At 40.3% G+C, this 14,572-nt stretch overlaps 1 protein-coding gene across 2 annotated transcripts in view; it reads left to right on the top strand.

Moving 5' to 3' along the window:
* Nucleotides 1–4,859: 4,859 nt before the first annotated feature.
* The window catches only part of Tp53inp1 (tumor protein p53 inducible nuclear protein 1), a 15,367-nt gene continuing 5,654 nt past the window's right edge, over nt 4,860–14,572 (top strand). Inside the window, exons 1-3 of one of the 2 annotated variants that reach the window (XM_015485977.2) lie at nt 4,860–9,924; nt 10,607–10,964; nt 13,510–13,547. In XM_015485977.2, coding sequence (XP_015341463.1) covers nt 9,813–9,924; nt 10,607–10,964; nt 13,510–13,531 — 492 coding nt within the window. In that variant the 5' untranslated portion in view covers nt 4,860–9,812 and the 3' untranslated portion in view covers nt 13,532–13,547. The remainder of the gene's footprint in view (nt 9,925–10,606; nt 10,965–13,509; nt 13,548–14,572) is intronic. The other variant, XM_015485976.2, reaches the window with a different exon arrangement.

Here is a 14,572-nt window from a genome sequence, read left to right as displayed (position 1 = left end):
AAGGGCCCCTGGGTTCAAATCCTGGTATTAAAAGAGATAAATAAAAATGTTTTTACTGTCTTTCCAGACACTTGGCAACATGCTGAGTACATACTCGAAGCCCAATAGACCTGATTTATTGATGGATAGATTGAAAATGACCTAAGTGGACTTCACTTTGGGATTTTCCACAGCACAGACTGGATAACTTGCTGCTTTGTGCCACAAGTTTGTCTTGTATGGGGTTCTCCTGTGGCGTGGTGGGAAACAACAGTCTTTAGCAGCCTGGGTGCAACTGGCAGGATGATGGTCACAGTCTGCGTTCATGGACAGGAGGCAGGAGCATTAGTTGCATTGTATCTGGATGTTGGCATAAGTGTGGTCCTGCCCTGTGATCCTTCCAACAAAACTTGAGGTTGAATCCCTTTTGTTTGGGTAGATAAGAGAGTGTATTGAACTCAAGGGTACTCTGACAGATGGGGAAAGGGGCACACCACAGCAGGGGGTCAGCCTGGAACTGGGTACTATAGCAACACTCTAAATATTATCCTATGAATTAAAGGATGGTTAGAGTGACTGGATCTGCCCAGGCAAAGAACTGGCTAGGTCTTTGTCAGCTAACAGATGAGAGGCTGGTTTGCAGTCCTCTGATCTGACAGTTTGGTTGTGTTCACTGAGCTCTCTGCTGAGGAGATGACATTACTCCTGAGTCTCACTGCATGTATGTATGTAAACGAGTGGCCTACCATGGAGGGAGACAGACAGAGGGATTCACCCTAGGTGCAGGCAACTGGCAGTGAAATGTTTTATTTTATTTTTTGTCTGTAGAGAATTTTAAAACAATAATAGAACTGACTAAAAGTCAATCTGCTTTGTAATATCATCATGCCCCAATAGTTCCAAACAGTGTCAGTGATAAAGTATTCCTCCCTCACAAGGCAGACTTCTCCTAAGCTTCCTCCCTCCACCCATTCCTTGGTACATCACTGGGATAAACAAGTACCAGGTGGCAAGATTATAAATCAGCAAGAGAGTAAACAGAAAGCAAATGACTCCTGAGATAAGATTTTTGCAGTGCTGGGGATCACTGGGGATCGAACCCAGGGCCTCTCATGCATACTAATCAGGCACTTCACTTCTGAGCTACATCTCCAACACAATACATTGTTTTTCATTTTATTTTTTTTAAAGAGAGAGTGAGAGAGGAGAGAGAGAGAGAGAGAGAGAGAGAGAGAGAGAGAGAGAGAGAATTTTAATATTTATTTTTTAGATATCGGCGGATACAACATCTTTGTTTTGTATGTGGTGCTGAGGATCGAACCTGGGCCGCATGCATGCCAGGCGAGCGCGCTACCGATTGAGCCACATCCCCAGCCCCCAATACATTGTTTTTTAAATCACAAAAGCTATCCCTGTGTGGAGTTTAGAAATGAAAGACCAGTGATGGGCCTATCTAATATTTTAGCTTTGTATTCTGGTTATCTATTGCTGCTTTAAAAAATACTCTAAGGGCTGGAGATGTAGCTCACTAGTACAGTTCTTGCTTAGCATGCAGGAAGCCCTGAGTTCAATCCCTAGCACTACAAACAACAAACAAAACAAAATTTAAAAATCTTCCAACATTTAGTGCCTTAACACAATGTTTACTCAATATCTGACATTTTGGCAGGGCTCAGTGGGGATGCCTTACCTCACTTGTTTCATGCGGTATCTGTTAACTCTGAACTCCCTAGAGGGCTTCTTCACTCCTGACTGGCACCTCAGCTAAGATGGGTGGACAGCTATGGGCTGTCTCTCTTACCATGTGGCCTCTCCACATGGTTAGCTTGGGCTTCTTCACGGCCTGATGTTGTCTCCTTCCATAGTGGCTGGCTTTTGCTAGAATATAAAGCAGAAGCTGTCAGTTTTTCTTAATGTCCAGGCATGAAAGTACCAGAACATTATTTCTACCACATTCTGTTAGTCAAAGCAGATGCTAGGACAGCCCAGCTTCAAAGGGAGGAAAACTATTCTACTTTGTGACAAAGGAGAGATTGTGGTGGCCATCTTTGGGAACATCGCCTACCTTACATTGTTTTCTCTACCATAACAAGGTATTAGTAAGTTTTCACATGTTGCCTTTAAATGTAATAAAACTTATCAACATGGAAAAAGATAGGACTTTTTGACTTTTAAAAAAATTGCACCCCTGCTGGGGACATGCCTATAAGCACAGCAACTCAGGAGATTGAGGCAGGAAGATTACAAGTTCAAGATCAGCCTTAGCAACTTAGCAAAACCCTGTATCAAAATAAAAAATAAATTGGACAAGGGATGTAGCTCAGTGGTAAAGTGCTCCCTAGGTTCAATCCCTATCACTGAAAAATAATTAGATCCTTGTAATGGTTATCACACTTTTGCTTTGGATGGAAAGATGGTTTCCTCGTGGACTCCTAAGGAGACACCTAACATAGCAATGAATTTGAGAAAAAATATTAGGGTGAACCTTATTTGTCAAAATCTGAAACCCAATCCACATTCAATTCTGTGAGACTATCCAGTCCACAAACTACAGTCTTGTAACTTGTAAGGTCAGATGACTGTCATATTTTAATCATTACTCCTGACAGACAATTCCCTGAACTTTAACTTATACTCTTTTANGGGCTGCAGAGGAGCGGCCGCTGCCCGGGACGCGTCGCTCCGACATAGCGGCCCAGCGCTTCGCCGCCTCCCCGCCCTAGGCTCCTAGTCCCCTCTGCTTGCCCTCCCAGCAAAGGGTCGCGCACCGTAGCTCAGCACCGGGAAACTTGCTCCGTTACCCGGGACCCGCCCCCGCCTGAGTGTCCGCCTGTCGGTGGCTTCTTCCAGGACCCCACCTGATCTTACACTTCACGGTTTGAGGTTGCACCCGTGGAAGGAGGACTTGTCTTACCCGTCATTTAAATCCTAATCATTTTGATCACTGGTGCTTAGAATGTGCCATATACTAAGCCGAGGGCTTAAATACATTATCCCAGATGGTCTTCACAATAAGCCTATGTAGCAGGCCTGGCTTATTTATAGAAAGGAGACCCAATGCACAGAGAAATTAAGTAATTTGAGGGCCAGGCAGCCCATTAAAAGAAAATGATATTTACTCTTTCAAAGTTGCAGATGAATTGACGTGGGCATTCTAGGTTTTGATTTGTATTTTCTGAGCACATCTGCTCAGTATGTTAATTCCAGTTTTCAGTAGATTAAGGAGGAGCCCCTTTCCATCTGTAGCTCCTAAGGACTTGGGCATCCCTAGCTAAAAGAGCCTTTTCTAAATGCAAAGTAGTTTTGAGAAAAAAAGGGGGGAGGGTGTGACCCTCGGGTCATTAAACAGAGGTCATAAAGACTGCCCCCAAGATCCTGAAATCACTTGCTTCGTAATTGAATTATGTTTTTCATTTGTAGGTGGAAAAAGTACTGGGAAGCTTTTGATTTTAGGTTGCAACCATTGTAATTCTGAACTGGCAGCATAATTTTCAAAGGCCTTTGCCTGAAATCAGGACATAATTTCTGTGACCAAGGTCTCTTTTGTTTTCTCAGGCTACCTTTTGTTCTTTTCTGTCCCCTTGTGTATTTCTTTTAGGCATGGCTCTGCTTTCAAAATTCAAGGTTAACAGGCTATGAATTACATCCCACTGATGCCTTTGCCCACTGCTCAGCTTTGAGGAAAGACAGCAGGATCCATGGGGAAATAGCCTCCAATGTAAACTGGGTGAACAGACTGAGTAGACTTGGAACAAGCAAAGGCCACTTTCTTTTTTGTGTGTGTGTGTGTTTTGTTTTGTTTTTTAGTTCAAGACTTTTTTTTTTAATTGAATCAGCATCTTTATTTTTCGAAACCAGTGGTAGAATACTTTTGAGGCTGCTTTTCAATGAAGGTGTGTTTAGCCACCTGATATTTTGAAACTGTAAAGGAGCCACAGCTGCACTCATCAAAGTTATGGTTGTTTTTTGTTTTGTTTTTTAAGTTTTAAAATGTTGCTTTTTTGGTGCCGCCTACTGGCAGCTAAAATCAACTGAAAAGTGCTCTTCTGTGAAATTCATAGAACAGAGTTGTGGTTAGGAGGAGACTGAGAGATCATTTGCAGAGAAAAAGAAAGGGGTTGAAATCAAAGGGATTTCTGCTGTAACACTGGCTCCACCTGTGACTAGCTCTGTCGCTTCAGAGCAATTAATTTCTGAGCCTCAATTGCCTCATCAGTAAAATGGGACAAGTATCTCAAGTTCCTGTCACATATGATTAGTATTCTACAAATTGTAGCTCTAATTATTATATAGATACTTTACAGGTAAAGCAGACCCAGAGATGCTCACATGCTCACAGGTAGCTTGGAATGAACTTGTAGTTAATAGTTACAAATGCTTGTTATGTGCCAGGCACTATTCTAAGTGTTACACACCTAATCCTCACATTGGCACTAAGAAGTAGGTAATATAACTATCATTCTTATGTTAAGGATGAGAAAACTGGAGCACCAAGAGGTTACTAAATATCCTGAATTCACATGGGTTGCAGCACAGAGCCAAAATTTCAAAGGGAGCAGGCCACCTTTAGGTATCACGTGTTACCTCTTGTGTATTACCTATCCCAAAAATGAGAAGATAAACCAGGAGCAGTGGCACACCCCTATATATAGTCCCAGTAGCTCTGGAGGCTGAGGCATAAGGATTACAAGTTCCAAGCCAGCCTCAGCAAAAAGTGAGGCACTAAGCAACTTGGTGAGACCCTGTCTCTAAATAAAATATAAAATAGGGGTCTGGGGTTGTGGCTCAGCGGTAGAGCACTCGCCTAGTACATGTGAGGCCCTGGGTTTGATCCTCAGCACCACATATAAATTAATAAATAAAATAAAGGTATTGTGTCCAACTAAACTAAAAAATAAATATTTTTAAAAAATATATAAAATAGGGCTGGGGATGTGACTAGTACCGCTGAGTTCAATCCCCGGTACCCCTCCCCAAAAATGAGAAGATAAGTTATACTCACAAGACCTTCCAAACAAGCAACTGCATTCTAAGTTCTCAAATAGAATGCTCTTATCCATAAGTATTAAACTCAGCTACCCATAGAGCTTTCCTATTCATGTGATAATATGAAGAACATCGATGATAAAATGTTCAGTAACAAAGCAAGATACAAAATTGTGCATTCACTAGGCTACAACTATGATAAAAAGAAACCTTGTAGAAGAAAAAAATTAGAATATACCAACATGCTAACAATAATTGCAACAAGATAATGGAATAATAACTTATTTGCTTTCTCAGCTTTCTAATATGGCTTTGCTTATTTTATAATAAAAAATATGAGTTGTTTTTTAAAGGGAGGGGTGGAGGTATTTTGAGCCAGACAGGACCCTGACAGAGCAGCCTTCGCCAAATGCTTGTGCCAGGATACTTTTTCTCCACTGAGGTCCTGCTGGGCTAAGGCTGCTTCTAGCTTAGAGGTTGCAGGTGTCTCAAAGAAAAGCAGTGTTGCCCCACCCAGCCTTCTCTACACCTACCTCTTTGGTAAATTCCAGAGTTGTAAATGTGTCTTCTAGGACTCATGGTATTCTGGAACTTTCATTTTAGATTTATCATTATCCCAGAGTTGTAAATATCAAAGAGTCAGTGGCTGTGTGGGGGTAGAGAAAAGTCTAAAGCCCTGCTTTGCTTTTTAGCTCCAAGTAGGACCAGCCGCCACTGAGAGTCTCCACCCCTGTGTGGGAGCCAAGGTCAAGAGGAGCAGTGACTATGCAGGGACAGGAGAGTCCCTTAAGATTTTAAGGAGATTTTCCTGAAACAGTACTGTTAAACAGAAATTACAATGTGAGCCACGTGTGTTTTAAACTTTCTAGTAGCCATGTTGAAAGAGGCAAAAGAAATGAATTTTATCAATATTTAATCTAATGTGTCCAACATTTATTATTTTGACAGGTAATCAAGGTAAAAATCATCAAGGAGCTGTTTTACTTTATTTGGTTCTAAGTCTTTCAAATGCACTGCAATGTATACTTTATACACAACATATCAATTCAGACGCAAAATTCTCATAGGAAATACTTGGTTTGTATTAAGGTATCTGAAGATTACAGTTGAAAAAGCAGATTCACACACCCTAATTGTTCCAGACACACTTGAAAGTCTTCCAAAATTTGACTCCATTATCAAGTTTTTAATTTTAAGTGGATTTAAATGAAAAATTAAGCGCCTCAACTGCACTAGTCACATTTCACGTATTTGTTCACCTTCTGTGCCTGGTGGCTACTGCACTGGGCAGTTTTAGTGTATGACGGTCTCTCCAGAAGCTCCTTGTCCCTTGTGACACCCACAGAAAGCAAGACTGAAGGAACTTTCCTTTGTATAGTTACACCAGTCTCACTTCTTCACTGAACCAGAAGTCTGTGGGGATCCCCTTTAGGCAATTTGGTGCTGACTGCCTATTTTTCCAACAGTGATGCTAAGCCTCAGGAGGGCTGAATTGTATAATTCCAGCTACCTGTGTTAGAGCCAGAGCTTCTGCTGGTACCCAGGCCAGTGCTCCTCCTCTTCCCCCAAGACTCCATTTTGTGTCCTTCCAAACACCCAGTAGTGACCCAGGGGAGATGAAGGATGAGCTCTTCCCTCCCTCACTTGACTAGGCTTCGGCACTCTGCCCACCTAAGGTTGGTTGTCCTTGAAGAGACGTGGGACACCTGGAGGCATTAAAAAAAAAAAGCACTGGCCTGTGCTGCTCCTCAGTTCTTTTGGCAGAGCCTTTCCTCTGGCAGAGCTGCACGTGTTCCAGGCACAAGCCAGTTTCCACTCCATGGGTTTGGAGGTGTAGCTAGAGGGACATTTTGTACTTAGGAATTCAGCAGCTGCCCCAGCAACGTTTTCCATTTTCTGCCCTGTAGTTGCCACTAGTCTGGCCTGGGCCCCAGTACCTTGCCTTCAGGAATCATCACAAGTGGGGGACAAGGCACTCATTCAGTTCTAGCAAGGGTCTCTGTGGGGTGCACTCCTCCTCACCCAGCAGCTCCAGCTACTTAGCTGATATGGACTCATAATCCAATACTATGCTCTCCAGAATTATTAGAAAACTTTTTTCCTCCTAGCTTACATGCTCAAAAATATTCATTTATATCAGAACTTGGAATGGTTCATCTTTGGGGACATAACTATCATACTGCAGTAGGTCATGCAAACTACACAGCCCATTTAAAAAGAATTTTTTTGTAGATGGATACAATACCTTTATTTTATTTTTATGTTGTGCTGAGGAGCAAACCCAGTGCCTCACATGTGCTCTACCACTGAACTACAACCCCAGTCTGCTGAGCCCACTTTTAATGTCTTACATGGACCATACAGCCAAATTTAAGTTCTCATGCTAGAGCTCCAGCTTTCATGATTTGGCCATGTTGCTTTCCAGAAGGTTTCAGGAAGACTGGTTATGCAAGTAATACTTCCTGTTTACCCACTTTTAATTAATGGCTGAGGATGATGAATTGTGACCACAAAGTATCCTAATGTCATTTACTTGAAATGTTTTACCCTTGTGCCAAACAATTGGAACAGTCTTGTTTGTACACAACAAGTTAAACCCAGCAAAATTCTCATCAGCTACATCTCTCAACTACTTTCATAGCTGAAGATGATTATTCTGAATGTAAAATGTCAAGAGTCTGAAGTTATCCAAAGCTGATTCTTGCCATAAGAACTGAGTAGTGAGGTTCTTTTCACCATCCTTGGGTAATCTCATCCATTCTTATGGTTTCTTTCCCCTTTTGTGTTGAAAAGTCCCAGATCTGCTTCTCCACCTAACATCGTACTCCTGAACTCCAATGTCTCATATTCAGCTGCCTACTAGACATCTCCAGATGCATTATCATGCAGACTCCCCAAATACAGCATGTCCACAATGCCCAACCTGTTCTTTCTGCAATACTGTTTCCCCTAAATTTGCCACCATCTCTTAATTGGCCAAGTCAGAAACCCAATCTAACTGTCTCCCCACTCCCCCCCATACCTTCTGCCTTCCAAAGCCTTGCAGATTCTGGTTCCTGCTTAGCCTGCAGTCTGCTCTTATCACCTTCCATTTAGATCTTGAGCCACATTCTCACTCATCTACAGGCTTCCATAGAGTTCCTTATTGTTTTCCCCTCCCTGCCTAGTCTTGTCTACTCCTCAAGGTTAAAGCCATTTACTGCAGGGGTACACCCAGGAAGGTGGAGGACTGTCCAGTATTCTTCCTGCATGGCTTCGTCCCACCAGGTTGTGTCACCTGCTGTGGGAGGGCCTTGTTCACTGCCATCTCCCCTGTGCTCAGTATATGCCTTATACCTAATAGGTGCCCAGTAAATATCTGTCAGAAGAATAGTTGACCTAGACAGAGAAGTTTGTGCCAAGTACATATGTGCTAAGCATATTGCCTGCATTAACCCAGTTAACAAAAGTAAGATCAGGGAGACTTTTTAGAAGATGGTTTTGGCAAAGCCCTGGGGAAGTTGTCTTCAACTAGGGTGAGAGTGATGAAAGACAGTAGGTAGATTTGAGCTACCTGTGCAGCCCAGAGTCCACAGAGCTTGTTGGTAGTTTGGATGAGAGCTGAGTGGGCAGGAGTCAGCAAAAGGAGTGAAGGAACTGTTTGGCTGTCTGCCTCAACGACTGCTGGGGCAACTGCTGCTTACTGAGAAGGTAACAAAGGGCAGTGTTGATGAATAAGTGTGTGTGTGGGGGGGAATTGAAATTCTTTTTGATATGTGAGCAGTTTGATATACTATCTAGTAACCAGGTAAAAATGGGTAAATAAATCTGCATCTCTGACAAGATCAAGCAAACTGGAATTCCTCCTTTAGAACTCACTAGAACTCCCTGAGGTAGGAACTCTTAACAACTGAAGTCACATAGCTTCTATATCTCATAGTGAGTAAGCAGAGAGCCAGGGTTTGAACCCCCTGCTGAGCTGCTCCTCAGGGAATGGTGTCTCCAGCTCCACTTGCTGCCCAGCTCAGTTTTCTCCAGTGTAGATCTCTCCATGCCAGATATAGGAATTGTCTTAGAGGCCAGAGTGTGCAGTGCTTGTAAATTTTAAATGTAGTCATAGACAAGAAGTACAGGATGGAAGGGAAACAGAGCCAGGGGAAGACGGCGCCAGGTATAATTGTGGTCACGTGGCACAGTTGCTATGTTCACTGGAAGACTTCTGGGCATTGGAGCCTTATATAACAAGACCCTTCATGTGTAGTTTTGCTTATACCAGAGAGGTACTACTGTTTGAGATAAAAGTGGTGTGTGTGTGTGTGTGTATATGTATGTGTGTGTGTTGGCAGTGCTGGTGATTTAGTCCAGGGCTTCATGCATGCTTGGCAAGAGCTCTACTACTGTGCTATACCCTAAGCCCTGTAGTTTGAAATATATTTTTCAAATTCATCCCTTATAAAAGCACAGGTGTGACAAAAACAACTCCTTCCTTTTTATTTTGCATTTTAAGATAATGTGAAGGTTGCATTTGGATACTCGATTCATGATTTTTTATAAATAAGGAATGTTGCATGTCTCCGGTTTGGCTCCTGCAGGAAGAGAATAGCTGTAGAATGTAGGCTAAAGTGTGTGCTTTCTTCTGAGGGCATGTGTGCACTTTAAAATGTCCACATATAAATATATGCTGATTTGAAATAACCTCCTCCTTCTGTTTTGTTTTAGGGATGATGATTCTTATTGCTTCTCACCTAAGTTGAATAAGCACCCTGTGCACTTTAATCACCTGTCTGCGCTGTTGGGCTAACTGAAGATAGGATTTTGAAATCTCAGCTATAAAGACACCCAGCCAAAGTCTCAATCTTGCCTTAATAATGTTCCAGAGGCTGAATAAAATGTTTGTGGGTGAAGTTAATACTTCTTCTAACCATGAACCAGAATTTAGCGAGAAAGAAGATGATGAATGGATTCTTGTTGATTTCATTGGTAAGGTATACTCAAGGATAAATCTTCACAATAAAAGTAGAAACTCTCACATATCATTTTTTGCCTAAGTAAACCAGTAACTGATGATTTTTAAGCTTTAAAAGTAAGTAAACAGGGCTGGGGATATAGCTCAGTTGGTAGAGTGCTTGCCTCACATGCACAAGGCCCTGGGTTCAATTCCTAGCACCAAAAAAAAAAAAAAAAAAAGTGAGTAAACAAACATTGTCTAAAGAAACAAAATTTGGCAAACATTTTGGCCCAGATGATCAGTCAGTAAAATTGATTGATGTCACACTTTCCAGTTTTGTCACTTGTACAGCCTGATCCAATCAGAGGCCCTTTAATAGAAAAACCTCATATTAGACAAGCAGGAACCTTAATGGCTCATTATATGTTTATTTAGCAGAATAGAAACAGCCCTAAAACCATTCCTGCAAAGCCGATATAATATTCCCCCATTCCCCAACATATACACAGTACTGGAAAATTATTTTATAATAAGTATGAAAAAATATAAATGGTTTTGTTTCTGAACTAAATAAAGGGAGGAATGTGAGCATCAGCTAACAGTATTGTCTTTCCTTTTTCTGTGCTGTGAATTTGATGGGTGGCTCCACTGTGACTGATCAATGTGATAATCATCCTCCCGTGGATGTGAACTGCAATGTGGACTGCTATCTAGACACTTGCACTAGTTTCTCAGCAGAGGAAGAGGAAGAAGAAGACATCACTGAAGAGTCACCTACAGAACACCCTTCAGTCTTTTCCTGTTTACCTGCATCTCTGGAGTGCTTGGCTGATACAACTGATTCCTGTTTCCTCCAGTTTGAGTCCTGTCCAATGGAGGAGAGCTGGTTTATCACCCCTCCCCCATGTTTTACTGCAGGTGGATTAACCACTATCAAGGTGGAAACGAGTCCTATGGAAAACCTTCTCATCGAACACCCCAGCATGTCTGTCTATGCTGTGCATAACTCCTGCCCTGGGCTCAGTGAGGCCAGCTGTGGGACTGATGAATTTCATAACCCAAGTAGTCCCAGGTATGTTGCAAATAATTTATTCTTTGCAGATAGTCTGCTGAGCATGTGTTCTCTTTATTTCTGCTACAATTCAAAGATAAGTTTTTAGGAGATGCAAAAGTGATTCGTTTAGAGATTTAGGAAGGCATGTGCATATAGTGCACAGGTGGTCAGTGGTATAAAAATTTGTTCATTTAAGATTTTTTGAAAAGTAGTAGCATGGTTATATAATAGAGAGCTCTCATTTATAAAATTGTATGATAAAATTCTGCTATGAAGGAAAATAAAAGACTGGCATTTCTGCCAAGTATTTTAGAATATAATTCTGGCACATTATAGACTAGATCATCTAGAGTATCAAACTCAGCCAAACAGTCTGTATTAACACACTTAACAGTATAGTATGTCTTATGTCTTTTACTTTTTTCTACATATTCCTAGCTAGGCCACATTAAATGGTGCTTAACAATGAAAACCTAAGAAATCTTAAACATAAAGTACAAAAGCTGCTTTACCAAAATATTTGTTCAGAGAATTATCTTCTGCCTTACAGAGGAAAGATTTCATACCAAAATGATGTTTTGTTGTTTTCTGGGGGTCCAAGTGGCCTGAGTGTTCTGTCTGAATGGCAGATGGGGAGAGAGGGCCTGGTAAATTCTGGCAGGTACCCAGTGAGTAAAAATTATGATGTTCCAAAACAGACTTCCAGATATTATGTGGCTTTTATCAGAGAACATATCCAAGGAATATGTTTGAGATTGCCCCCACCCACTAAATAAAGCCCCATTACCATGTTAATTAGCCCAGTCCAGCTAATCCATTATGCATTTCAATAAAATGTTCCCTGTGACATTGAAGCATTTGGGGGATATTGGCACCAACTTATAAGTCAAAGGTCCAGGTGAATTTGGATACTTTAGAGCAATTCACTGTTATCTAAAGGGCCTCTTCTAGATTGTCCAGGTCCTGGCTCCACTAACAAGACCATTGTGTATATATTCTGTTTCCTGTTTGCCAAATATAAACAAGGCCCAGGAAGCTCTTTAACCGTACCAGAGTTTGCTGCCCTCTCAAGTCTCAATATTGTAATGATCTTTTTTGAGGTTAAACATATTTCATTTTGCTTATACCAAAATGAAAAACAATGTGCTTATATAGTTAAGTGATACAGGTTGTAGACATCCTGGATAAGATCTTTAGTGGGAGATGTTTATCTAACTGGCACTTATTCAGCCCCATAATTTTATCAAGAGGTGCTTCAGGCATTCCAACAAAAATTTAAACTATAACTTTTTGGAGGTGATATTTGATTTAGTTGCTTCGTAGTTTTTAAAAATTTCTCCACTTCTTAAATATTCTTCCCTTTTGATTCTGGTCTCACCTCTGAGGAATTTCACTCAAGAATTTAGCATGATTAATAATTAACTTTAAACTTACTGGCATTTGTATATTTACTTTTAATTTTTAAAAGTACATGTATATGTCTGTAGTATGCAGCTTTGTAAAATAACTCAGTATTACAGAAGCCAAGGAAATGCAAGTATGCAAACATTTAAAAAATTGAAATGACATTCTCATGACCCAAAGGTATATACATAGCCTAGGGCAGATTGTTTTTCCTGTGTGTACCCATACCTACATAACCACACAAATGCTTTTACCCCAAATGGACCATGCTGTATATACTATTTAAAACCTGTTTATTTAGACAGTGGTACCCATTTTGCTTCAACAAATTTTTATACTGCTAGCCAAATTATACTGACATTTTCTTATTTCAAGTTTGTCCAAAACCAGCATCTAATCCAGGACCATGTACTGCATTTGGTTGTTATGCATTTGTAGTTTTGATGCAGTGAGAATGTTGTTTTTCTATCTTGTTTGTTTTTGTATTCACATGTTATATAGAATAGTTAAATAGGTACTTTTCTATAAATTATCAAAAGAATGCACTAAACTTTATGTGAATTTTTTTGCACATAGGAAAATCCTGAAGATTATTATAGTTTAATGATAGCAGCTAATTTTTTTTAACATTCATATTTTTGGATTTGAAATTCTAAGGCCCATTATATCCAGATAGAACCAGGTGTTTGAAAAATTAGGAGGCTAGCTATGTAGTAAACATCAGTGTTTTCTAAGGACTGAAGATAGAACTCAGTGGTAGGGCATTTGCCTCCCATGCATGAAGCCCTGGGTTCTATCCTCAGCACCATAAAACAACAATAACAGCAACAACAAAATCTATGTTTTTTAAGAAGGCAATAAACCATATATCTTTCAAAAGTTAAATTGCTACCATGCTGCTGTCCTCAGGGATATTACCATAAAGCACATAAAAATAAGGTGCTTTATAATTATAATGAGCTTTGGCATGTGCATTTTAGCTTTTATGAATATTGTTTGTGAAAGTTTATGAGCTCTCATAATCTTAATATATGTGCCTTTAATGACCTATAGTAAATTAGTTTTAATAAAGAAAAGTTGACCACGTCCTAACAATAAAATTAAAATAGCATTTTAAATCTTACTAGTGATTTAATAGTTCACCATTTAACATTTGTAGGGCCAGGAAAAGCTGCTTATAAGACTCACGGGCACAGAGTAAGTATACTCAACTTTGAGACTGTGTGATCTCTGTTACCAGTTTGCATAGGGAGGCTAGATACCCAAATGCCCACCTTTTATAAACCACTTTCTTTATGTCAACTCCTATTAGTTCTGTTTTGTGAGTGGTGCTAGAGATGAATCCAGTGCCTTGGACAAGCTGGGCCAGTGTTCCACCACTGAGCTATACTCCCAACCCTCTATCAGTTTCTTAATGAAACCTGATTTAATTCAAATTTAAATACATGTGTTTGTGTGTTAAAAGTATTTTTCCTCAAGTGATTTTAGGCAAAACATTCAACTGCCCTTCCTGTGTAAAATAACCCTTAACAATTTTGAAACTTGGGCTAGGTGTTTAACTCAGTGGAGGGCACTTGGGCAGCATGTGCAAGGCCATGGGTTTGATTCCCCAGTACTACAAAAAAATAGAAACTTAAACTCTTTATGATATATATTAATATAGTCTAGACCAATCCTACTTGGTTAACTTTTAATATAGAAGACACGATAACCGTAGTGGTGTGTGGCCATGTTTTAAGATGATGTGTTCCTCAAGGGTCTTGAAACCTCAACAGTAAATGCCATTCCAGAATATGCCTTATCACATATAAATAAAATTTGGAGTTGTCTTCTATAATAAGCAGTGGCTTCTGGCTAGAAAAATGTTGTCAGTAGAATTTCCTTATGCATATACTTCCATGAAATATGGGCTTAAAATATACTTCCTAGAACATTTTATTTGTAGGCAGAAAGTATCTGTGAATGTGCTCTTGGCATAGTTCATTCTGATAAGTAAAATTTGAGAATTAAAATATTTTCCTTCTAGGCATAGTGGCACACACCTATTTCCCAGCAACTCAGGAAGCTGAGGCAGGAGGATTACAGCCAGCCTCGGCAACTTAGTGAGACTCTGTCTCAGAATCAAAAATAAAAAGATTTGGGAGTGTAGCTGAGTGGTAAAGAGTCCCTGGGTTCAATTCCCAGTACCAAAAAAAAAAAAAAAAAATTTTTTTTTTTTTTTT

The sequence above is a fragment of the Marmota marmota genome, unplaced genomic scaffold, assembly GCF_001458135.2.
Source record: "Marmota marmota marmota unplaced genomic scaffold, marMar, whole genome shotgun sequence".
NCBI lineage: Eukaryota > Metazoa > Chordata > Mammalia > Rodentia > Sciuridae > Marmota > Marmota marmota.
Note: the sequence above shows the minus strand (reverse complement) of the source record. Positions and strands in the feature narration are given on the sequence as shown.